The following is a 24,228-nucleotide window of genomic DNA, read 5'->3' on the forward strand; positions in this document are numbered from 1 at the left end:
TACTCCTGTTTTGCCATGAGCTTATGACACTTTCTTTATATCTTCTTCTTACACCATGGTGAGCTTATTTCTTCACAACAAGGCAAAAATACCTCTTTTCTCTGTGCGCCTGGCACTTTTTAGTTTTATGGATCAGACAAATGTAGTTCAGACAACATGGCATTTTTTCACTTTTTCTGAACCATATCAAATTTCATTTGTTTTTCATCCGTGGCAAAAAAAATCCCACGACATATTTACCTTCATTTCCCGGCATGGCTAATCTTCCTGTATTGCAATGACATTTTTACTATAACATACACGACATTTTTATTTTTAAACGCTAATGGCAAATTTCTACTTTCTATTTTTTTCTGCCACGGCAAATTTACTTTTTCTAGACAATAGCAAATGTAGTTTTTTTTGCCATGGTAAAATATGAAAAAATTATTTTTATAAAGCCCAGATTTTGTTGTGACTAATAAAGCCCAGTTTTTTTATTTTTGTGGACAATGGCAAGTGTAGTATAAATCTGGGCTTTTCTTTTACTGGGCTTTATTTTTACAGGGAAAAGGCCTCTAGGGGCTGATGGGTAGAGCGTTTGGGCTATGGTGTTTCCCTACCGAACAACTTGTTCGGTGGGTTGATTGCTGGTACCGAACAACTTGTTCGGTGGGTTGATCGCTGGTACCACACGTGTGGGCGATGCTCTCCCCACCCGAATGTGTGGAGGATATCAAGGTCCAAATTTTAACCCAACCTTTCTTATCCTATTCATGACCACTGGTAAATATATCAACCCCAACTCCTAGATAAGTTTTTTCAAACTAAAAATTGGAATAGAAACCAACCAAACTAAATGTGGATGAAAGCCTCATAAAAAATCTTGGAAATAATTTTTTAGGACAATTATTCAAATGTCTAGGCTCTAGGATAAGATAGTAGACACCCTTTTGTGTTGATGAATAATTCTCCGCTGATCTTACGAGCTATATGTAGTCGTGAACTATTGTACAGAGAAGGGTGGTATCGGAAGGAATCTCGTCGGCGATAAAGATGACATAGTGATTTTACCTAGGTTCAAGCCTCCCGATTGGTAACAGCCCCCGTCCCCAGCCGTAATCGAGAGCACTAGCGATATTCAGGGGAGAAATGCACGAGCAAGTTCACAGACAACAAGGTCGAGATCCATTCGTCACCCACTCCTCCACAACCGCCGCCACATTATCCTTCATCTCCATAATTACTCACCATTAGGCTAACCCTGGTGCACCAAGATTCCACCATAATTCACGAGATTGTAAGAATAGTTTCTAACTTCAGCTTAAAGACCATTGTACAATGTCTCTTATGTTCATGGCGATTGCGACACGTGAGTAGTGCCCTCGGGCTAAGGGCGGAGATAGTCTCGCAATCCACGTATGTGTTGGTGGGATCCAAGATGTGCATGGTTACTTCCCATATGAGCCTTTTTCTTTCATTCTTCTCTAAATCCATTCTTCTCTAAGTCAATTTTGCCATGATGCGCCTTTCATTTTCTTCTTCTCTGAGTCGATTAGGTTCGCCACGTTGAATACGTGCTCCTCTCGACAAATGTGGGATAGCAAAACCTTGCTAGGTCGGTCGCTCAAGTAGGGGTCCCCTGGCCGACGCATATACGGAAAATACGGTAATACATGTCACCAGGATACAAACGTATGACTTTCTATCGACACTAGGCACCCTCATCATTTACCACCAAAAATTTCTAGGCCAGGAGAAAAAGGAGTTTGCCCATTGCTATTTTTTTTCTCGAATACGCACGAGTGTACATATCATTCATTAAAGAAGAAAGGGGAAGACACCCCAAGTCCACACATACAAGCCATATTTACATGCGGATTTTATCCGTCCTGCGTAGCCTAGAAAGTGAATTACTCCGTCATCGCCCACTCTATGATTTTTCGGTTGGGCAAGTATAAAAAGGAAAGAAAAAAAACACCAAGAGTTTTGACTTGCGGATCATCAGAATCTCTAGTTGAACATATTGGAAAATCAATTCGCCAAACTGCGATTCTGTAGAAAACAAAATCGGAATGTTAAAGCAGGATTTTCATCCTAAAGCATGTACAGTCGACATGTACCATCTCTGCAGCTCGTCCTCAAGGCATTCTAACTGAAAAGGAAAAAAAACTGGCATGCACACTCCAAGAACAGCCACAGTTCACAACATATTTAAACCACTCCAAAATACCAATTGAGGTACATGCCAATGCCCAGGGTGAAGCTTATCCCCAGACTCCAATCATCATTCCATAACAATGCCAGAGCACATTGGTTTAAGCTTACAAGCCCCGCCCATTCATTCAGTTCAAAGTAAGCATTCTCAAGTTAAAACAAGATTTCAAATTCCAGATCAGTCTAGGCATAATGATCCAGAATTCTACTAACTTCCAAAAGAAATTAATTCATTCGAAGTTAAGAGGGCACGTTGCGTCATGTTATCTTGACTTCTGTTACATGTCGAATTGACGAAGGGAACAACCATTGTACTGAATTCAACAGCGCACAAGTAAAGCCAAAATATGACAAACTTCTCGCCACAGTTTTTTGCCCAAACTGTGATTGAGGAAGTGCATCAGCAAATCCTAATGTACCCAAACTTCTCAAGGAATTCCCCCCAAAATGAGATTTCAGTAAAGTACCACCATTAGTTTCCTAATCCTCCAAAATAACTCTGATCTGACAATTTGGAGTAACCTGCAAACCAAAATATAAACATGAGTCTCAGTCGAGTCTTTGTCATGATTCTGAAATTTTTTACATTCTAGAGACATCAAAATACTGGCATGGAGAGAACACCTGACATAAACAAAAGATTTTTGTTCCTTTAATTTCTTCTTGGGCTCAATATAAACACACGTAAACATAAACATGAGTCAGAAGTACACAACAGCACAAACAGATTCCAGTTAATACTGCTTTAGAGCAATTACAAAAAATGAGATGCTATCTGCAGACTGCAAGCTAGTTTGCCAGCTTTGTAGTTCTTAGGTTGTTTGTAGTTTATCTCTGCATCAAGACTTATTAACACAATTTTCACACTAGGTAGATCACCGACTGTTTCTCCTACAAAATCATCACCATCAATATAATAGCATCAACTTTGGATCCATTATTTCTAATGAATATTTCAGTTATTCAATCTAAAATACACGCATTCTACAATAGTTCTAACATGAATTCTGGTTTACATTGGATATGACCGATTTTTCGACGAAAATGGTATGCTCTACAACACATACCTGATAACCTATTTCAAATTAACATATATGCCAGTGAGAGGTCCGTTTTTTAGTTATGCAGAAACATCTAGCAAATAAAGAGAATTCATAGATTTATCATCATCAGCATGCAAATATGCAATCAAGTATATCTCAGATTTGATGAATACAAAGCGAAACATGTCAGAACTAAACACTTCAGGGCATTAACATTTTACAAAGAACAAAAGCATGATCCCTTGCAACTCGCAAGTATCGTTGGATTTCTGATAGGTGTGCACCTACACTTGTCCGAAATATTTAAGAACATCCGTCCTTTTCAAAGAGAATTGCATCAGCCCAAAAAATAAGCCCAACTTGACATACTTGGGGAACACTTCTGTTGAAGGACTACTAGATAGCATTGCAAATTTGGTCATAGGTCAATATACACTTATACAGTATGGTAATTTGGTAAGAAATAGCAAGCACCATGCTTCAGTTCAGTCATGATTTGTTGATAACATTTCAGGACATCGACTAGTGAAAGACATATTTATCATGGTGAAAAGGCAGCCATATTTTAGCCTTGTCCTAATTTTATGTCTGGGATAAGTCAGACCGGATAATGAAGTAGTTCAGACAAGGTAATACTACTCTGTGTAGCAGTCCAGCACTATAGACAGTACCGGCGATTATAAGAGTCAAGAAGAAGTAGAAGCCAAAACAGTCGCCGTTTGACTAGCTAGTCCCAACATATTCAAGCATCAAATTTTTGTTCATCTAAAAGTGCAGCATGATTGTAGGAAAGGAAGTGCCCTGTCCTGTAATTAGCCACAGTTTGTGCATACAATCCTGACAAGTTGGATCTAAGGATAACAATGGTGGAGTATAATTATTAAACATAGTGATTTCGAAACATTACCAAAACTTTGTTGCTTGTGCAAGTAACACATTTTATGGGCAGTGTAGGAGAAATGCAGAATCATGCGACAAGAAGGAACAAGATATGACAAGATATCAAACGAATCAAGAAGGGTACCCAAACAAGAAAGAGTTACTTAAGAGAGTGTACCGGAGATAAGTTAGCTGTCTACGCGAACCAGCATGTCTGCCAAAGTCTTCTTTTTGCAATCGGCCTTGTTGCTTGTTGAAATGGTTCCTTCAATTAATAGATACAAGAACTTAAATAAAAATGACACAGAGCAACAAGAGCAGTATATGTTTCATCGTTGCATCAGGACTTGAATTGGAACAACATTTAGTCATTCAACAGGACAATTGCATGTCTATATGCTGACATCAATTAGATCGGCAAAACCATTTTTTACATGATAGACAATCTCATGACCAATGCAATCAATAAAATACATCAGATTCCCTGGCGATGCCAAATTCCACCTCTGATATCCTAAAAAGGTTAAAAACACTGGTAACAATGGCCAATTTATAATTCAGAAAAGTATAAGTGTATGTGCAATTATTAAACCACAATGTGTGAGATATCGTCAAATCCTTCAGAATCTTCAATACAAACGCAATTTGTGCAAATTAACAAACTAAATCCTGAGCAATCTAACAATTATAGGACAGTAAACTTTGGATTGGATGATTCGGTATCAAGTGTATGAAGCTTATATGTACCTGCAGAAGAGGGGATCTGGCTTGTGGCAAGCCATGTTGGGAGCGCGCACGGAACAAGAGAACTACCGCGGAGCAAATTTTCAAAGAAGATTTCTTGTGGAAGGGAACTCCTCCAGATCTCCTTTTTGTTAGCCAGGTCCATGGCAATGACAGTGCCACCATGCTGGAGGTACACAAGGTTGGCTTTGAATGGATCTATGGCAGCAATCTGAACATGGCAGCGGTCGCGCCGATCTGTAATTTGAGCTGAATGATCCAGCGCCCAGCTGTAGGTCTCGTCATCCAGCGAGAAGGAAAGGATCACGCTGGACCTGTCGTCTCTGTTGGACACTTGGACGTAGCGCAGCTTCCCGTCGCTGACCCCCATGTGCCGGTACCTGCTCAGCGTCGGAAGCAACGGGGAATCGGAAGCAGGCAGCACGCTGCAGCGCGGCAGCTCGACGAAGCGGCGCTCCGGCCAGTCGCTGAAGGGGTCGACGGAGCAGGCGCCCCAGGCCACGTCCACCCACCACAGCCGGTCGCCGAACGCCAGCACCTCATGGTTGATCAGCATGCTCCGCGCAGTGTCCATCTCGGCCACCCCGACCAGCGGCCGCTCGTCCCACTCCCCTGTCTCGGACAGAAACCGGCGCACGACCCTGCGGCACTCCCCTCCCCCGCGACTGCTTTTGCTGAGCTGAGCGACGGCGTACCTATCAGGCGGGCCGTGGGAGCCTTGGGATTGGGTGAGCAGGCCGAAGGAGGTGCTCATCTTGGGGACATCCATGCCGGGGGCCGGGAGGCGGACCAGCTGGCCGCTGAGTGGGTTGCAGATGAAGAGCTTGGCGTCCGGTTCCACGCCGCCGCGGTCCGCGGCGAGTTCGTGTGGCCATATGGGGCGGGGGCGGGGGCGGGCGTCGACGAAGTCGAGGAGGAGGAGACCGTCGCGGCTGGCGCTGCGGACGATGCCCACGAGGGGACCCATGTCGCCGTGGGGGTCGACGAGGCGAGCGGGGACGGAGAGGCGGGAGACGCAGGGGGTGGTGTCGAGGTCGACGAGCGCGCGCGCGCCCCGCGACGGCGCCCCTGACGCGTCCAGCGCGGCCTGGCTGTTCACCATGGCCCAGGGAGGGCGCGGGGCCGCCGTGCAGAGGGGGCGGCGGAGGGGGGCCGCGCCGGTGATGGCGCCGGCGAGGCGTCGGAGCAGGAGGGGCATTTTGCTTCTGGAGGAGTCGGTGACGCTGTTTGTGCTTCTGCCCGTGAGCGAAGACGGTGGGGAAAGGAGGAAGGGGGTTTTGGTTGGTGCACATGGACTCGGTCCAGCCGGCTCTGACAGCTTTAGCCAAAAGGTCGAGTCCCATCCAGCCTTCTCCGGTTGAAGCACAGAAGACGACAGAGGGAAGATGTGTTTGAACTCCTGTTCCAGATTTTACTACTCCCTCTGTTCACTTTTATAAGAGCAACTTCAATGAGATGACCCTCGTCCGCCCGCGTTTTTTTGGGTTGGCGCGGACAAAAGTGACGCAACACGCCGACCCAAATTCAAATCGTGTCCGCCCGGTGTCCGTGCCGACCCATTTCCGGCCCAAAATTACGCCTGAAATGCGTCGGCGCGGACGCGAAACGGACGCCGCGCGTCCCCACCTGGCGGCCACCCAACCGCCACCGGTCGTCTTATTTATGACGACCACCGATAGCAGGCCCACGCGTCAGCTAGTGCGCGCATCCTTTTTTAACCATGCGTGTGGTGGGGTCGGCCTCATCCGCTTCTCCCGTCCACATCTGGCCCCTCACCACTTCCTTTGCTTCCTCGTCGGCGACCGCAAACCCTAGCGCGCGCCATGGGCCTCTTCGGCAAAAGCAATGGCAAGGGGAAGGGCACCCCCGGCGCCTCGTCATCCCGTGCTCCCCCTCCCCCTCCACCGCCGACGCGTTTCCGCCCTGGACGCCGGCGCCTGCACATCCCGGTGCACCAAGCGCAGTGGCACTGGGAGTACAGGCAGCCCCTCCCCTACCCCGACCTGACGCTGCCGCACCATTGGCATTTGGATCCAAACCGGATCCCGGTGCCAGCGGTTCCGCGGACCCAGCGGGCGCACGACGACGAGGTGCGCCGGCGCCGCGCGCTACTCACGCCGGAGCAGCGTCGGCTGCCCGAGTACGCCGCCGACTGTCCTAACTGGGAGGCTTGGTTCGCCCTCGAACACGAGGAGCAACGGCGCTCGGGTGTCCCGCCGTCGTTCCCACCGCCGCCCCGCAGGTAGAGCCCGAGGACATGGAGGCGAAGGCGGAGTACCAAGCCGCCCTCGAGGAGGCCCTGCAGCATGCGCTGGAGGCTAGCCGCATCGAGGAGGACGCGCACTGGGATGGGCTGGAGCAAGCCCTTGACCTGTCGGCGGCGGGGAACTCCGTCCACACCCCGTTCTTCGTGCTGTCGCCGCCCGTATAGTCCAAGCCGGAGCCGGAGCCGTCGCGTAAGCGCTCCCCGCCTCCACCCACTTGGCCGGAGGAGGCCTACTTGTGGACGGGCCAGTACCGCGAGTGGGTGAGCGCGCCTCCCGTCCACTTCGCCGCGACGCCGGAGGAAGAGGCGGCCCACCTCGAGCGATGGAAGGAGCACTGGCTCCGCCAGAAGCAGGCCGACGGCGAGGAGCAGATGCGCTACGAGGCCATGCTCCAACGCGACGCGGAGGCGCTCCGGCTCGAGGAGGAGGAGGAGGAGCGCGCGCGGCTTGCCGCAATGCCGTCGCCCCAGCAGACGCCGGAGGAGGCTGCCCTGGCAGCGTACCAGGCGGCGTTCGGGTGGGCTGGCCCTGCTCCGGTCTTCATCGACCTCACCGACGATGGCGGCGTCGAGGGCAAGGCCGACGACGTCTAGGGCAGCGTGCGGGGCGGCAGCAGGCGGGCGCAGACTTTTTTTAATGTTTTATTTAATGTTTATTAGATCTAGGTGGATTTTGGCCGGCGTTTGACCGGCCACTTTTATGTTTAATTATGTTTATTTTGTGCAGCTTGTTTTTTTTCACGCCGGCACATTTGGGTCGGCCTCCCCATTGGGCGGTCAAGCCGATCCATTTTAAAATGCGGACGCCGACGTCTGCCTGGCCAACCCAAACAGACAAAAAGCGGACAAAGCGCGCGTCCGTTTGGGTCACCCCGTTGGAGTTGCTCTAAGGTGTTGTAACATTTCAGACAGTGTATAAAATAACTCAATTTTAGTTGTCTGAAACGACTTATAAAAATGAACGGAGGGTGTAGTAAAGTGTCCATATGATTTGAACTTCTGAAATAAATCAATAGATACTTAGGAACTTTAGAAACAACTTAATACTTCAAAAACAACTTTCAACTGCAAAAACGTCTTATATTTAGTTATGGAGGTTGTAGTTTATAACCACTTGGATTCTTAAGTTTCATCTTGATTTAGGTTGTACGACGTTGCAAGACTGTTAAAAGGCTTGGGCTCTTGTGATCAAAGCTGATGTTGTGGCTGCAATCCACGAACTGTTCTTGGACAATGGGCGAGGGTTTTGTCAGGCTTAATCAGGCACTAATCATGTTGATCTCGAAAAAGCCGAATGCATGCCTCATCGGAGATTTCCGTCCGATTAGGTTAGTGCATGATATCCACAAGATGTGCTCCAAACTTCTTGTTGTCAGGCTTACTGTGCGCATGGAAGAGCTAGTGCATATAATCCGGTCGGCTTTCATTAAGGGCGGGTATAACATATATCCATGAAAATTTTATGCTAGTTTGGCAGGTGGCACAAAAGTTACAGCATCACAAGGCCAAGGGTGTATTGCTGAAGCTGGATATCTCACGAGCGTTTGATTCGCTCTCTTGGTCCTTCTTGTTTGAAGTGATGCGTGCAAAAGGGTTCTCGGAGAGACGAAGATCTTCGATTGCCACCTTGCTCACAACGACGAGCATTGGGGTGCCTATGGTTTTGCAGGGAAAAAAGTTATGCACGCGCGCGGATTGCGTGAGGGAGTTCCATTGTCGCCGTTGTTATTCGTGATAGTGATGGACGTCCTCACTGCTTTGATCATTGGAGCACATGAGCTTGGGGTTATTAGTGCCCTGTCGAGTTGCTCCCCACTGCATCATGTATCCATCTATGCGAACAATGTGGACCTCTTCATCAGACTATCTGCTATGGATACATTGTTTGTCCAAGAATCCCTTAGAATTTTCGACACTGCCATGAGTCTTCAAATCAACTTCGTGAAGTCGTCTACTATTACTATCTGTGAGGAGGTGGGGGTAAGGAGCTTGTGGTGTCGACCCTTCCATGGAGGATGGAAAGCTTCCCTGTGGCATGCTGGTACTTAGGCCTTCAATCATCAATCTGGCAACTAACTCACTCAAAGTAGCAGCCTATTGTGGATAGTGTTCTTAGCTTAATGCCAGGCTCGCAAAAATGCCTAATTACTTGAGTTGTCCGGTTGATCTTGGTTAACAATGTTATTATAGCTAGAACTAGCTAATCATCAGTGGTTGGTGGAAGACACCCCCAAATGGGCTTTCGGTCATGTTCATAAAGGTTGCATGGCCTTCTTCTGGGCAAGAACAAAGGACAACCATGTTGGGAAGTGTTTTGTGGCTTGGTAGCGGGTTTGCCAGCCAAAACGGCTAGGAGGGATCGGGTAATCGACCTCAAGGGCCATGGTCTTGCCTTGCTTCGTTGGGAATGGCTTAAGCGTACAACTGATTCCTGGCCTTGGCAAGACTTGTCTCCCTCCTCTGATCAACAGGTTCAGAGTGCTGTCAACAACCCTCGTACATTGACAAGGGGGCGTTAGGGACCGTATATTATTCTAGAGAGACAAATGGCTAAATGGTGCTAGTGGGTGTGGATATTGTGTCGATTGTTTTTTAAGAGGTGAGGACTTAGACAATCAATCGAAGATCGGTTAGGGACGATATGTTGAAACACCGTTGGGCCATTGATATTGTCAGAGTTCTCTCAACGGATGGCTTGGAGCAAGTGATTAGGCTTTGGGAAGTCATGCTTTCCATTCAGCTCATCCTAGATTGTCCAGATATTCTGCTTTGGAAGTGGCATGTGGGAGGATTCTATACCTTGGCTTCAACTTATCGATCACTCTTTAAAGGAGCCGTGTGGGTCTTTGTGCAAACAAAATTTGGAAATGAATGGGCGTGTCTTGTGGTGTGTTGAACAAATGCATGAGCTCAAAATTGGAGGGCAGATGGCTCATGTGCCTCCTCTGATGAACCACATCTGTTGCGTTCTGTCGTAGGCCCATATGCCAGGCCTCTGTCTTCAGGCGCTCCACCTCATCATGAATTTGGGCTTGCAGCTCCACCATGCGAGTGTTCTCAGCATTGATATCCTCCCGAGCCTTAGCCATTTGCTCATGAAGTTTACTTATCTCCACATTGCGTTCCATGTGGTTTTTCGCAGTCACCGGTGTCTCCAGGAGCGTTGCCAATGAGGCGACCAACTCTGTGAGAACTTGAGCCAGCGGTTTTACCGGGCTACTCTCATTCGAAGCCAGTGCTGAAGAGCCGGTTCCCATCACGGCACCTGCTGTCCTAGAGTTAAGAGTCGGCGTAGTGCCTGCCATGTAGACGGTGGTTCGATGGAGCAGCTCGTGGTCGATTGGAGCCGGCTCATCACCGGAGTAGCCCCAAGCCTACCATGATACAGCGGGAGGATTGACTCAGTGTCCCCGACCGATAACTCACCGTCGGAGTAGATGAGGGTGTCCCCACTAGACACAGAGTTGTCTGCGAGATCGACTCCCTGGGTGAAGCCAACGAAGACATGATTCCGACCGGCTTGAGCCCCGGCGGGTTGCCTGCACTGAGCCGACTCATCGATTTTGGTGTAGATGTCCGACTCGGGTCTTGATTCGTCGATTTTGCCGATGAAAACATGGACCTTGTCGAAGGGGACCCGGTAACCGTAGTTGATTGAGTCGGTCTTAGGGCCCCAGTCTAAATCGTCGATGTAGAGCTTGTCGCGGCGACTCTTGGTCATGCGGACGATCGCATATCCCTCGATCCCTGGGAGAGCTCCCTCCGAGATCTCAACACCACCGAGCGATAACCCCACGGTGGGCACCAATTGTTGTGGTTTTGTCACGGCAGATGTCCTCGAAAAAGGACTTAGTCCTGATGCCATCACATCTAGGTAGTAGCTTGCCGGGGTTGATCGGAATCGAGATACACGGGTTTACCCAGGTTCGGCCCTCACGACAGAGGTAATAGCCTACTTCCTACTTGATTGATTATTGCTTGGATCTCGAAAACAAGGGTGCGACTTAGCTAATCTAGTACTCGAGACCTTGTAACTTAACTTCTCTATCTCAGGGGCTCCCCTTTATATGTAGGCCGAGGCCCTGAGTTTACAACAGAGTCCGGGTCGTACTACAACCCATGTCTTAGTCTATTTCCTATTCACCTTGTCCTTCAAGTAAGGGAAAATTTCTTACAACTTCCTTGTTGGGCTGACTCACCAAATACTGACCCACGAGTCGGCCTCTTCTTTCAGTCGCCCCCTGGGCTTTGAATTACGGCCCACATTGCTAGCCTAATGACGAGCCTCCATGGGATGCCAGGTCATTCCTAGTCAGGTCATACCGTGGGGTATGAGACCAACAATACCCGATATCTTTCATCTCAACATCGCCAATAACAACATTAGTGGTCTTGCCGTTGTTCTCATTTTGACGCATGTCCTAGTAATCATTGTAGGATGAAGCCCAATAATTTTCACTGTCACGTACATGGCATTTTCCTTTCTTCTTATAAACTTCCTTCTTCTTCTTGAAGTTGGCAGATTGTTGGGCTTTGTTCTTGCCTTCAAATTTTCCTTTTCCCGCATAGTTGTTTTTGTTCTTGGGTTTGTAGGTTTGGAAATTTCTCTTCCGTACCAAACTGGCTAGAATTCCCCTCATGGAAACGAGCACATGTGTCTTTTGCCTTCGCCTTCTCTTCCACATCGAGAGTGCCAATTAGATTAACAACAATAAACTCTTGCATCTTATGCTTCAGAGAGGTAGCAAAATTCCTCCATGAAGGGGGAAGCTTGGCAATGATGCATCCGGCAATGAATTTGTCCAGTAACACACAACTGAGATGCTCAAGTTCTTTAATGAGCGATTGAATCTCATGAGCCTGCTCAACAACGGAGCGGTCATCAGTCATCTTGTAGTCATGATACTGTTCCATGATACACAACTCACTTCCTGCATCAGCGACCCAAAACTTGGCCTCGACCGCATCCCACATATCCTTACCGATCGTGATGGTTATGAATGGATCGACAATCTTGTCACCAATAACACTCAGAACAACACCTCTAAAGAGGATGTCTGTAGCCTGGAAAGCTTGCTCCTGCTCAGCAGTTAGCTCTTCCTCTAGCTTGCCCTTAGAGGCATGAAAACAGTTCATGGTGGTAAGACAAAGAACTGCCCTCGCACGCCACCTCTTATAACTCACACCCTCAAACACAGAAGGCTTAAGAGTGGTAGCAAATGTAATTGGAGAAAAATGCCTACACACATTAGGTTTTTGGATTATTGAAAAATTAGGCATTTTTTCATTAAGTTTAATCCAGAAAAACAATAGGTAAAAATGATCAACATGATAGAGAGAATAATTGATACATGCAACTGATTGTTTAACTAGTCATCCAATTGATATCATAAGCAACAAGCAACATATCCAGGCCGATCATGGGTAGCAGTAAACCAAATGCTAGCCCTAACATAGAGACTAAGATGACATACGGGACAACAACAGAATATGTAGAGACGCCATTCGTCATGTCGTCGACGTCGAGGAAGAAGTCGTCGTTGGGGAACTCGTCGTCGAGGATGTCGTCGTTCGCAGCCACGATGAACAAAAATCCAGCAGTCGTGCGATGGTACTCCCCAAAAACCTAGTTGCCCCTCTCCCGTAATGGATCACAAGAGGCAGGGTTTCAGACGCCTGTTGTCTCACATGAGACAAAGAGTTGTTTTTTCCCCTGTAGAGGAGCGACCTTTTATATAGACGAGAAGAGCTGAAGCCGACCTCTCATTAGAAGAAGAGAAACTGGCACAATAAAACCATTAAGGATTTTGGATGCACAAGTAGTGATCATACATAGTGCAAATGAAGCTAGCAAAAGATTGAGAAGCATCCAACCAAGAAACGAAGAATCTCATAAGTGAGCATTAAGCATAACTAACACCGAATAATGCCCCGCAAGTAGGATATAATTTCATTGCATAATTGTTGACTTTCATGCTTGCATAGGGAATCACAAACCTTAACACCAATATTCTTACTAAAGCATAATTACTCATCCACATGACTCACATATTATATCATCATATCGCAAAACTATTACGAGGAATCAAGTATATTTTGTCCAATGATCTTCATGAAAGTTTTTTTATTATATCCCTCTTCAATATCTATCACTTTGGGACTAATTTCATATGTTGCTTTTGATAGCTCAAACAAATCTAAGTGAATAAAATTTTTCTTCTCTCAAAATAATTTAAGTGAAACATGTGATAATTTCTTAAAATTTTACTAACTCTCAAATAAATCAAAGTGAAGCATGAGAGCATTTCTTCAAAAATACTAAAGCATATCGTGCTCAAAAAGATATAAGTGAAGCACTAGAGCAATTCCATAGCTCAAAAAGATTTAAGTGAAGCATATAGAGCAATTCTAACAAGTCATAGCATAATTTTGGCTCTCTCAAATAGGTGTGTCCAGTAAGGATAGATGACTAAAAATAAAAAGCAAAACAAGCAAAGACACATATCATACAAGACGCTCCAAGAAAAACTCATGATATGTGACAAATAAAAATATAGCTCCAAGTAAAATACCGATGGTTGTTAGAAGAAAGAGGGGATGCCACTCGGGCATCCCCAGGCTTAGTTGCTTGCTTCTCTTTTAGATAATGGCTTGGGATGCCATGGGTCATCCCCAAGCTTAGGCTCTTCTTACTCCTTATTCCTTCATCCATCGTGATCACACCCAAAACTTGAAAACTTCAATCGCACAAAACTCAACAAAACCTTTGTGAGATCCATTAGTATAACAAAGCAAATCACTACTAAAAGTACTGTTGAAAACCATTCATATTTTATTTTTGCATTATATCTACTGTATTCCAACTTTTCTATAGCTTATACCCTCCAATACAAACCACAGATTCATCAAAATAAGCACAAAACGCAAAGAAAAACAGAATGTCAAAAACAAAACAGTCTATAGAAATCTGAAAACTTCGAATACTTATGCAACTCAAAAATACTTAAAAATTAGGACAATGTGGGAAATATGGATACCAATCTAGTGTACAAAAATCAGGATTTTATCACGATCCTGTTAGAAATGAAAATTATTTTTCTAGACACAAAAGTTTCTGTTTTTCAACAAGATCAAATCAACTATCACCCAACATGATCCCAAAGGCTTTGCTTGGCACAAACACTAATTAAAACAAAAAACACAATCATAACAGTGGCATAATTGTGCAAACACTCAAGAACAGAAGGAAAAAGACAAAAGTAAATTTTATTCATTGGGTTGCCTCCCAACAAGCGCTATCGTTTTATGCCCCAAGCTAGGCATAATGCAAATATCTAAGTATTGTCATCTTTAGTTTCATTTTCTTTAGAGGTGTTCTTGTCGGGATATTTTGCAAAGACAACATAGAACACCTTATCCATAGAGACTTTAGCACTATCAAGTTGCTTATCATCATATCCCCTTTGATTTCTGGCAACAATCCAATAGTGTTGATTAACATCATTGAAAACTTGTTGGATTATATCTAAAATAGGGACTTCCTTTTTAATATTCTCATCAAAGATTTGATTAACCCCAAGCAAATGGCTTAGCACATAATCACTATTATAAAGAATCTCATGTATCACTGGTTTTTCATGATTCATACGATAGAAATCAAAATTTTCTCTAGCTTCCAATATTATGTAATCAAATTCATTCATGAGAACAAGGGTGGCTAACTTTTTGGCTTTGGGATGCTTTATAACGGGTAGCTCAAAAACAATCTTTGCAAGGTAGGATTGGTACGGAAAAATTTATTTTCAAGTTTCAGAACTAGTGCTGAAATAGCTTCCGCTTAAGATTTAGTTCTTTTAAGTATAGGAACATCGTCAAGACTTAGATTTCCAACACAATTGAAAAATTCTTGGATACGTTCTTTTCCTATAACATTCCCTTGTCCCAAAATAAAGGTTTTAGCATCCAGATTGCCAGATCGTCCAATTTTAGGAGTTAGGCCATCATCTATTTCTGCCATACCAAAGTCACTCTTGGTGACAAATCCTAGAAAACAAAACTCCAACGAGAACTGCGGAAGACAAAGAGGGCGAATAAAACGATAATTTTTTGTGAAGTGGGGGAGATGAAAATGAGGGGTAAATGGCAAATAATGTAAATTACAAGGAGTTGAGATTTGTGATTAGGAACCTGGTAGATGTTGATGATGACTCCCCAACAACGGCGCCAGAAATTCCTTTTGATGCGGCTTGAACTACGTCGGTTATTCCCCAAAGAGGAAGGGATGATGCAACACAAATATGGTGGGTATTTTCCTCAGTGATGAGACCAAGGTTATCGAACCAGTAGGAGAACCACGCAACACTACGTGAACGGCTCCTGCACACAAAGAACAAATACTTGCAACCCGACATAAAAGAGGGGTTGTCAGTCCCTCACGGGTAAAACATAGGTAAACATTGTAGTAGATTGGATAAATAGATCTCACATGAACACAAGATAAAATAAATAAATAAAAATTGCATTAAGATATTTTTGGGTTTTTGGTTTAATAGATCTGAAAATAAAAGCAAATAAAAATAGATCTCGAAGGCAAATATAATAAAGAAGAGACCCGGGGGCCATAGATTTCACTAGTGGCTTCTCTCGAGAAAAATAGCATATGGTGGGTAAACGAATTAACGTTGGGAAATTGATAGAACTTCAAATAATCATGATGATATCCAGGAAATGATCATTTTATAGGCATCACGTCCAAGATTAGTAGACCGACTCCTGCCTGCATCTACTACTATTACTCCACACATCGACCGCTATCCAGCATGCATCTTGTGTATTAAGTTCATGGAGAAATGGAGTAATGCAATAAGAACGATGGCATGATGTAGACACGATCTATTCATGTAGGAATAGACCCCATCTTGTTATCCTTAATGGAAACGATACATACGTGTCGTTTCCCCTTCTGTCACTGGGATCGAGCACCGTAAGATCGAACCTATCATAAAGCACCTCTTCCCATGGCAAGAAAAATCGATCTAGTCGGCCTAACTAAACCAAAGGTTCGAAGAAGAAATACAAGGCTATAAGTAATCATGCATATAAGAGATCAAAAGACTCATATAACTTTCATGGATAAAAACATAGATCTGATCATAAACTCAAAGTTCATCGGATCCCATCAAACTCACCGCAAAAAGAGTTACATCTGTGGTTTTTGGAACTTGCGGCGGCTGGAATTGATTTTCATCGACTCCCTTAGGGTTTCTGGAATATTGGGGTATTTATAGAGCAAAGAGGCGGTGTGAGAGGCCATCGAGGTGGGCACAATCCACCAAGGCGAGCCTGGGCCCCCAGGCACGCCCAGGTGGGTTGTTCCCCCTCGGGGCACCTCTCTGGTACTTCTTTGGCCCATCCCGTGTCCTAGAAAAATTCTCCAAAAAGTTTCATTGCGTTTGGACTCCGTTTGGTATTGATTTTCTACGAAGTAAAAAACAAGCAAAAAAACAACTGCCACTGGGCACTATGTCAATAGGTTAGTCCCAAAAAATGATATAAAGTTGCTATAAAATGGTTGTAAAACATCCAAGAATGATAATATAACAGCATGGACCAATCAAAAATTATAGATACGTTGGCGGCGTATCAGCATTCCCAAGCTTAATTCCTGCTCATCCTCGAGTAGGTAGATGATAAAAACAGAATTTTTTATGTGGAATGCTGCCTATCATGTTCATCAGATATTCTTTTCTTTGTAGCATGGCCATTTGGACTTTTATGTGATTCAAAGCAATAGTATAGTTTTGACATGAAGATTTCAATACTCAGGCATATCAACAAGCAACCATGTCTTTCAAAATATCGACACTAAAGCAAGTTATCCCAAGCCCATTATGCTCAATCATTGATCCATTCATGAAACACACTCGCATATTAGCTACAGCCAATGCTCAAGTACGATCATAGTGCCCCTTAGTTGGTGCTTCATAAGAGAAGATGGAGACTCGAATAAAAATAAAATTGCATAAAGTAAAAGAAAGGCCTTTCACAGAGGGAAGTAGGGATTTGTAGAGGTGCCAGAGCTCAAAGCGAAAAAGATAGAGATAAAAACATTTTCGGTGGCATGCTTTTCCTGTCAACAAAAAAGATTGGGTAGTTCCCAATACTTTCCATGCTAGATATATCATAGGCGGTTCCCAAACAGAAAATAAAATTTATTCCTTTTTCCAACATACTCTCACATTCCATGGCTAACCGAATCCACGGGTGTCGTCCATACCAACACTTTCCAAGGAATTTATTATTTCACAACATAAAGTAAATTCATTTTTCATTTTGGGACTGGGAATCCTTAATACCTTTGTCGTACTCTCATGCAGTGAAAGTGAATAACACTCATCTTGGGAATAACACATCTAGCATGGAAACATATTAGCCACCACCTACCATTTCATGAGGTACGAGCACACAAAAGAGAAATTTATTTTGAAAATTAGAGATGACACATACAAATTTTCTTAGAGTGGCAAAAGAATACCGCATATAGGTAGGCATAGTGGACTCATGTGGCAAAATTGGGTTTAAGGATTTTGTATGCACAAGTAGTGATCATACATAGTGCAAATGAAGCTAGCAAAAGATTGAGAAGCATCCAACCAAGAAACGAAAAATCTCATAAGCGAGCATTAAGCATAACTAACATCGAATAATGCACCACAAGTAGGATATAATTTCATTGCATAATTGTTAACTTCCGTGCTTGCATAGGGAATCACAAACCTTAACGCCAATATTCTTACTAAGGCATAATTACTAATCAACATGACTCACATATTATATCATCATATCACAAAACTATTACGAGGAATCAAGTATATTTTGTCCAATGATCTTCATGAAAGTTTTTATTATATCCCTCTTGACTATCTATCACTTTGGGACTAATTTCATATGTTGCTTTTGATAGCTCAAACAAATCTAAGTGAAGAACATGAGCAGAAAAATTTTCTTCTCAAAAAATAATTTAAGTGAAGCATGAGAGAATTTCTTAAAATTTTACTAACTCTCTAATAAATCAAAGTAAAGCATGAGAGCATTTATTCAAAAATACCAAAGCACACCGTGCTAAAAAATATATAAGTGAAGCACTAGAGCAATTCCATAGCTCAAAAAGATTTAAGTGAAGCATAGAGAGCAATTCTAACAAGTCATAGCATAATTTTGGCTCTCTCAAATAGGTGTGTCCAGCAAGGATAGATGACTAAAAATAAAAAGCAAAACATGTAAAGACTCATATCATACAAGACGCTCCAAGCAAAACTCATCATATGTGACAAATAAAAATATATCTCCAAGTAAAATACCGATGGTTGTTAGAAGAAAGAGGGGATGCCACTCGGGCATCCCCAAGCTTAGTTGCTTGCTTCTCTTTTAGATAATGGCTTGGGATGCCATGGGTCATCCCCAAGCTTAGGCTCTTCTTACTCCTTATTCCTTCATCCATCGTGACCACACCCAAAACTTGAAAACTTCAATTACACGAAACTCAACAAAACCTTCGTGAGATCCGTTAGTATAACAAAGCAAATCACTACTATAAGTACTGTTGCAAACCCATTCATATTTTATTTTTGCATTATATCTACTCTATTCCAACTTTTCTATAGCTTATACCCTCCAATACAAAACACAGATTCATCGAAATAAGCACACAACGGAAAGAAAAATAGAATGTGTCAAAAAGAGAACAGTCTATAGAAATCTGAAAACTTCGCATACTTATGCAACTCAAAAAATACTTAAAAATTAGGACAATGTGGGAAATATGGATACCAATCTAGTGTAGAAAAATCAGGATTTTATCATGATCCTGTTAGAAATGAAAATTATTTTTCTGGACGCAAAAGTTTCTGTTTTTCAATAAGATCAAATCAACTATCACCCAACATGATCCCAAAGGCTTTGCTTGGCACAAACACTAATTAAAACAAAAAACACAATCATAACAGTGGCATAGTTGTGCAAACACTCAAGAACAGAAGGAAAAAGACAAAAATAAATTTTATTCATTGGGTTGCCTCCCAACAAGCGCTATCGTTTTATGCCCCAAGCTAGGCATAATGCAAATATCTAAGTATTGTCATCTTTAGTTTCGTTTTCTTTAGAGGTGTTCTTGTCGGGATATTTTGCAAAGACAACATAGAACACCTTATCCATAGAGACTTTAGCACTATCAAGTTGCTTATCATCATATCCCCTTTGATTTCTGGAAACAATCCAATAGTGTTGATTAACATCATTGAAAACTTGTTGGATTATATCTAAAATAGGGACTTCCTTTTTAAGATTCTCATCAAAGATTTGATTATCCCCAAGCAAATGGCTTAGCACATAATCACTATTATAAAGAATCTCATGTATCACTGGTTTTTCACGATTCATACGATAGAAATCAGAATTTTCTCTAGCTTCCAATATTATGTAATCAAATTCATTCATGAGAACGAGGGTGGCTAACTTTTTGGCTTTGAGATGCTTTATAACAGGTAGCTCAAAAACAATCTTTGCAAGGTAGGATTGGTACGGAAAAATTTATTTTCAAGTTTCAGAACTAGTGCTGAAATAGCTTCCGCATAAGATTTAGGTCTTTTAAGTATAGGAACATCGTCAAGACTTAAATTTCCAACACAATTGAAAAATTCTTGGATACGTTCTTTTCCTATAACATTCCCTTGTCCCAAAATAAAGGTTTTAGCATCCAAATTGCCAGATCGTCCAATTTTAGGAGTTAGGCCATCATCTGTTTCTGCCATACCAAAGTCACTCTTGGTGACATATCCTAGAAAACAAAACTCCAATGAGAACCGCGAAAGAAAAAGAGGGCGAATAAAACGATAATTTTTTGTGAAGTAGGGGAGATGAAAACGAGGGGTAAATGGCAAATGATGTAAATTACAAGGAGTTGAGATTTGTGATTAGGAACCTGGCAGGCGTTGATGATGACTCCCCAACAACGGCGCCAAAAATTCCTTTTGATGCGGCTTGAACTACGTTGGTTATTCCCCAAAGAGGAAGGGATGATGCGGCACAAATATGGTAGATATTTCCCTAATACATATATGTCATCACCATAATCATCATAGATAGCAACTTTGTTGTCACAATCAATTGAAACCTCTTCCAAAATAGTGGATTCATCACTAAATAAAGTCATGACCTCTCCAAATTCACTTTCATCCATATAATCATCATAAATAGGAGGCATGCTATCATTATAACAAATTTGCACATAAAATCTTGAGGGACTAAAAATATCATCTTCATCAAACATAGCATCCCCAAGCTTATGGCTTTGCATATCACTAGCATCATGGATATTCAAACAATTCATACTAACAACATTGCAATCATGCTCATCATTCAAATATTTTGTGCCAAACATTTATTGACTTCTTCTTCTAACAATTGAGCACAATTTTCCGAACCATCATTTTCAAGAAAGATATTATAAAGATGATCAATAATATGATGCAACCTCAATTCCATTTTTTGTAGTTTTCTTTTTATAAACCAAACTAGTGATAAAACAAGAAACTAAAAGATTCGATTGCAAGATCTAAAGATATACCTTCATGCACTCACCTCCCCGGCAACGACACCAGAAAAGAGCTTGATGTCTACTACGCAACTTTATTCTTGTAGACACGTGTTGAGCCTCCAAGCGCAGAGTTTTGTAGGACAGTAGCAATTTTCCCTCAAGTGGATGACCTAAGGTTTATCAATCCGTGAGAGGTGTAGGATGAAAATGGTCTCTCTCAAACGACCCTGCAACCAAATACAAGAAATCTCTTGTGTCCCCAACACACCCAATACAATGGCAAATTATATAGGTGCACTAGTTCGTCAAAGAGATGGTGATAAAAGTGTAATATTTATGGTAGAAATATATTTTTGTAATCTGAATAAATAAAAACAACAAGGTAGCAAATAGTAAACGGTCACAAAAATGGTATTGCAATGCTTAAAATGAGGCCTAGGGTCCGTACTTTCGCTAGCGCAATCTCTCAATAGTGCTAACATAGTTGGATCATATAATTATCCCTCAAAGTGCAACAAAGGATCACTCCCGAGTTCCTATTAGTGGAGAACAAAAGATATAAATTGTTTGTAGGGTACGAGACCACCTCAAAGCTATTCTTTCCGCTCGATCTATTCAATATTTGTACTAAAATAACGCAAAGCTATTTTTTCCGTTTGACCTATCCTAGAGTTCGTACTAGAATAACACCAAAGCATATTCATATTCATAATACTCAATCCACACAAAGAACTACAAAGAGACCCCAAAGTTTCTACCAGAGAAAAGATAATAAAAATGTGCATCAACCCCGATGCATAGATTACCCCAATATCACCGCGGGAATCCGCAAGTTGAGTGCCATAACGTATATCAAGTGAATCAATATGATACCCCATTGTCACCTCAAGTATTCATACCGCAAGACATACATCATGTTTTCTCAAATCTGAACATTCAATCCGACATGACAAAACTTCAAATGGTAAAGACTCAATTCATCACAACAAGAGTATAGAGGGGAGAAACATCATATGATGCATCTACATTAACAAAGCCCGTGATATAGATCACGAGAGAGAGAGAGAGAGAGAGAGATTAAACACATAGATACTGGTAAAAACCCTCAGGCCTGAGGGTGGACTACTCCCTCCTCATCGTGGTGGCCGCCGGGATGATGAAGATGGCCACCGGGGATGATCCCCCCTCTAGAAGGGTGCCGGAACGGGTCTGAATTGGTTTTCGGTGGCTACGGAGCCCTGCGGTGGTGGATCATCTGATCTAGTTAACCTCGAGGGTTTCTGGAATTTTTGGGAATTTATAGGGTAAAAGGGGGTGCGAGAGGCCATCGAGGTGGGCACAACCCACCTGGGCACGCCTGGGCCCCCAGGCGCGCCCTGGTGGGTTGTGCCCCCCTCAGGGCACCCCTAGGTGCTTCTCTGGCCCATCCTGGGTGTCTTGGTCCATAAAAAATCTCCAAAAAGTTTCGCGGTATTTGGACCCCGTTTATTGATTTCCTGCGATGTACGAAACAAGCAAAAAATAGCAACTAGCACTGGGCACTGGGTCAATATGTTAGTCCCAAAAAATGATACAAAGTTGCTATAAAATGATTGTAAAACATCCAAGAATGATAATAAAATAGCATGAATACTTCATAAATTATAGATACGTTGGAGACGTATCAGCATCCCCAAGCTTAATTCCTACTCGTCCTCAAGTAGGTAAATGATAAAAGAAATAATTTATGAAGTGTGAATGCTAGCAAAGTGCATAAGTTTGATCAATGATAATTTCAATCACTTTTCCTAGCATCATAACAACAATTCTTTCTTATGAAACTTCTCATGTTAAAGTAGCAACCAATTCACATGTTAAGGTTGAAACAATCAACTCTCTTGAAACTCAACAACCTATGTTCTCAGTCACCAAGCAATTGTAATTCAACTTATTCAACATAGTTTAAGTAAGAGCTCCACATACTCAACCATCATATAGTCTTCTATGATTGCTAACACTCACTGCATACACATGAGCAAAACATTTCAACCAGACACATAGAAAGATAGGGGCTTATAATTTCGCCTCCCAACGTATTCACCTCAAGGGTCATGTTAACAATAATAACTCATGCTGCCCTTATCCAACTGGATATATGTGCCTAGATCTTTCCTCACCACATGATGCTTGCCAAAAGAGAAAAATAAAAAGGAATAGAGAGAAGAACTTTGACTTTTTGCATAAAAGTAAATACATAAAAGTAAAAGATAGGCCCTTTGTAGAGGGAAGCAGAGGTTGCCATGCACTTATTTGTTTGTATGCTCAACCCTTTAGTGCAAAAGAATGTCACGTTGTATTGCCCCTTGTGATGGCAACCTTTATTATGTAGTGTGTCGCTTTTATTCTTCACCATCACAAGTTCGTACAATGCTCAATTTTCTCTTACACTAAATGATCTCACACTTCTAGAAGCAATTTTTATTGCCTTATTGCACCGATGACAACTTACTTGAAGGATCTTGCTCAATCCTTAGGTAGGTATGGTGGACTCTTGAAGATAAGATTTGGGTTTAAGGGTTTTTGGATGCACAAGTAGTATCTCTACTTTGTGCGGAATTTTTGGCTAGCAAAGATGGGGGGCAAGCACCACATGTTGAAGGATCTATGACAATGTAACTTCTACGTCAATATGAACAAACTTAAACCATTACGTTGTCTTCCTTGTCCAACGTCAACAATTTTGGCATATAATATTTTGATGGGGGCTCACAATCACAAAAGATTTCCAAGATAGTGTATTTGCATGTGAAAGTTCTCTTCCTTATACTAATTATTCACGAATTACTTGTATGACCAATATTGTGATTGTCAAGCCTCAAAAGATTTCACTTTCTAAACCCAATGTGAAGCTACCACTAGGCATGATATGATTTCAACTTCATGACATTCAATTTATTCAACAATTTACTCATAGGATATAAGTGAAGTTCAAGAGTAAATGCCAAGCTACTCCAATAAGATATAAATGAAGATCATGAGCATAATATTTTTTATCTCAAATTAATTTAAGTGAAGCAAGAGAGAATTTCTTCAAAGATACTAAAGCACACCATGCTCAAATAGATATAAGTGAAGCACTAGAGCAATCCCATAGAAAAGAGCTTCATTGACGGGATGTGAATGCCGCTTACCTAGCCTCCTTGGAAACTATTTGAGGAATCTATTTTATTTAAAAACTTTAAGATATAAGAATTTATTAAAACAGCAAGGAAAACAAACAAAATGACATTCTAACAATAGCACAACTCATGTGAAGAAGCAAAAACTTAGGCTCAACCGATACTAACCGACAATTGTTGAAGAGGAAAGGTGGGATGCCTATCGGGGCATCCCCAAGCTTAGATGCTTGAGACTTCTTGAAATATTATCTTGGGGTGCCTTGGGCATACCCAAGCTTGAGCTTTTGTGTCTCCTTAATTCTTCTCATATCACGGTTTTCCTAAATCTCAAAAGCTTCATCCACACAA

General features: G+C 42.6%; 1 protein-coding gene and 1 pseudogene across 1 annotated transcript; both read right to left on the reverse strand.

Moving 5' to 3' along the window:
• Window positions 1-2,182: 2,182 nt before the first annotated feature.
• Window positions 2,183-6,255, reverse strand: LOC125536114 (uncharacterized). The gene is made up of 3 exons (XM_048699255.2): window positions 4,866-6,255; window positions 4,297-4,383; window positions 2,183-2,718 (listed from the first exon to the last, which is right to left on the reverse strand). Exons 1-2 carry the CDS (start codon window positions 6,058-6,060, stop codon window positions 4,307-4,309), a joined length of 1,272 nt encoding a protein of 423 aa, XP_048555212.2. The 5' UTR covers window positions 6,061-6,255; the 3' UTR covers window positions 2,183-2,718; window positions 4,297-4,306.
• A 5,141-nt stretch (window positions 6,256-11,396) lies between these two features.
• On the reverse strand, window positions 11,397-12,408 carry LOC147991848 (uncharacterized; annotated as a pseudogene).
• Between the last annotated feature and the right edge of the window lie 11,820 nt (window positions 12,409-24,228).

The sequence above is a fragment of the Triticum urartu genome, chromosome 1A, assembly GCF_056163025.1.
Source record: "Triticum urartu cultivar PI428250 chromosome 1A, HENAU_Tu73, whole genome shotgun sequence".
Classification (NCBI taxonomy): Eukaryota; Viridiplantae; Streptophyta; class Magnoliopsida; order Poales; family Poaceae; genus Triticum; species Triticum urartu.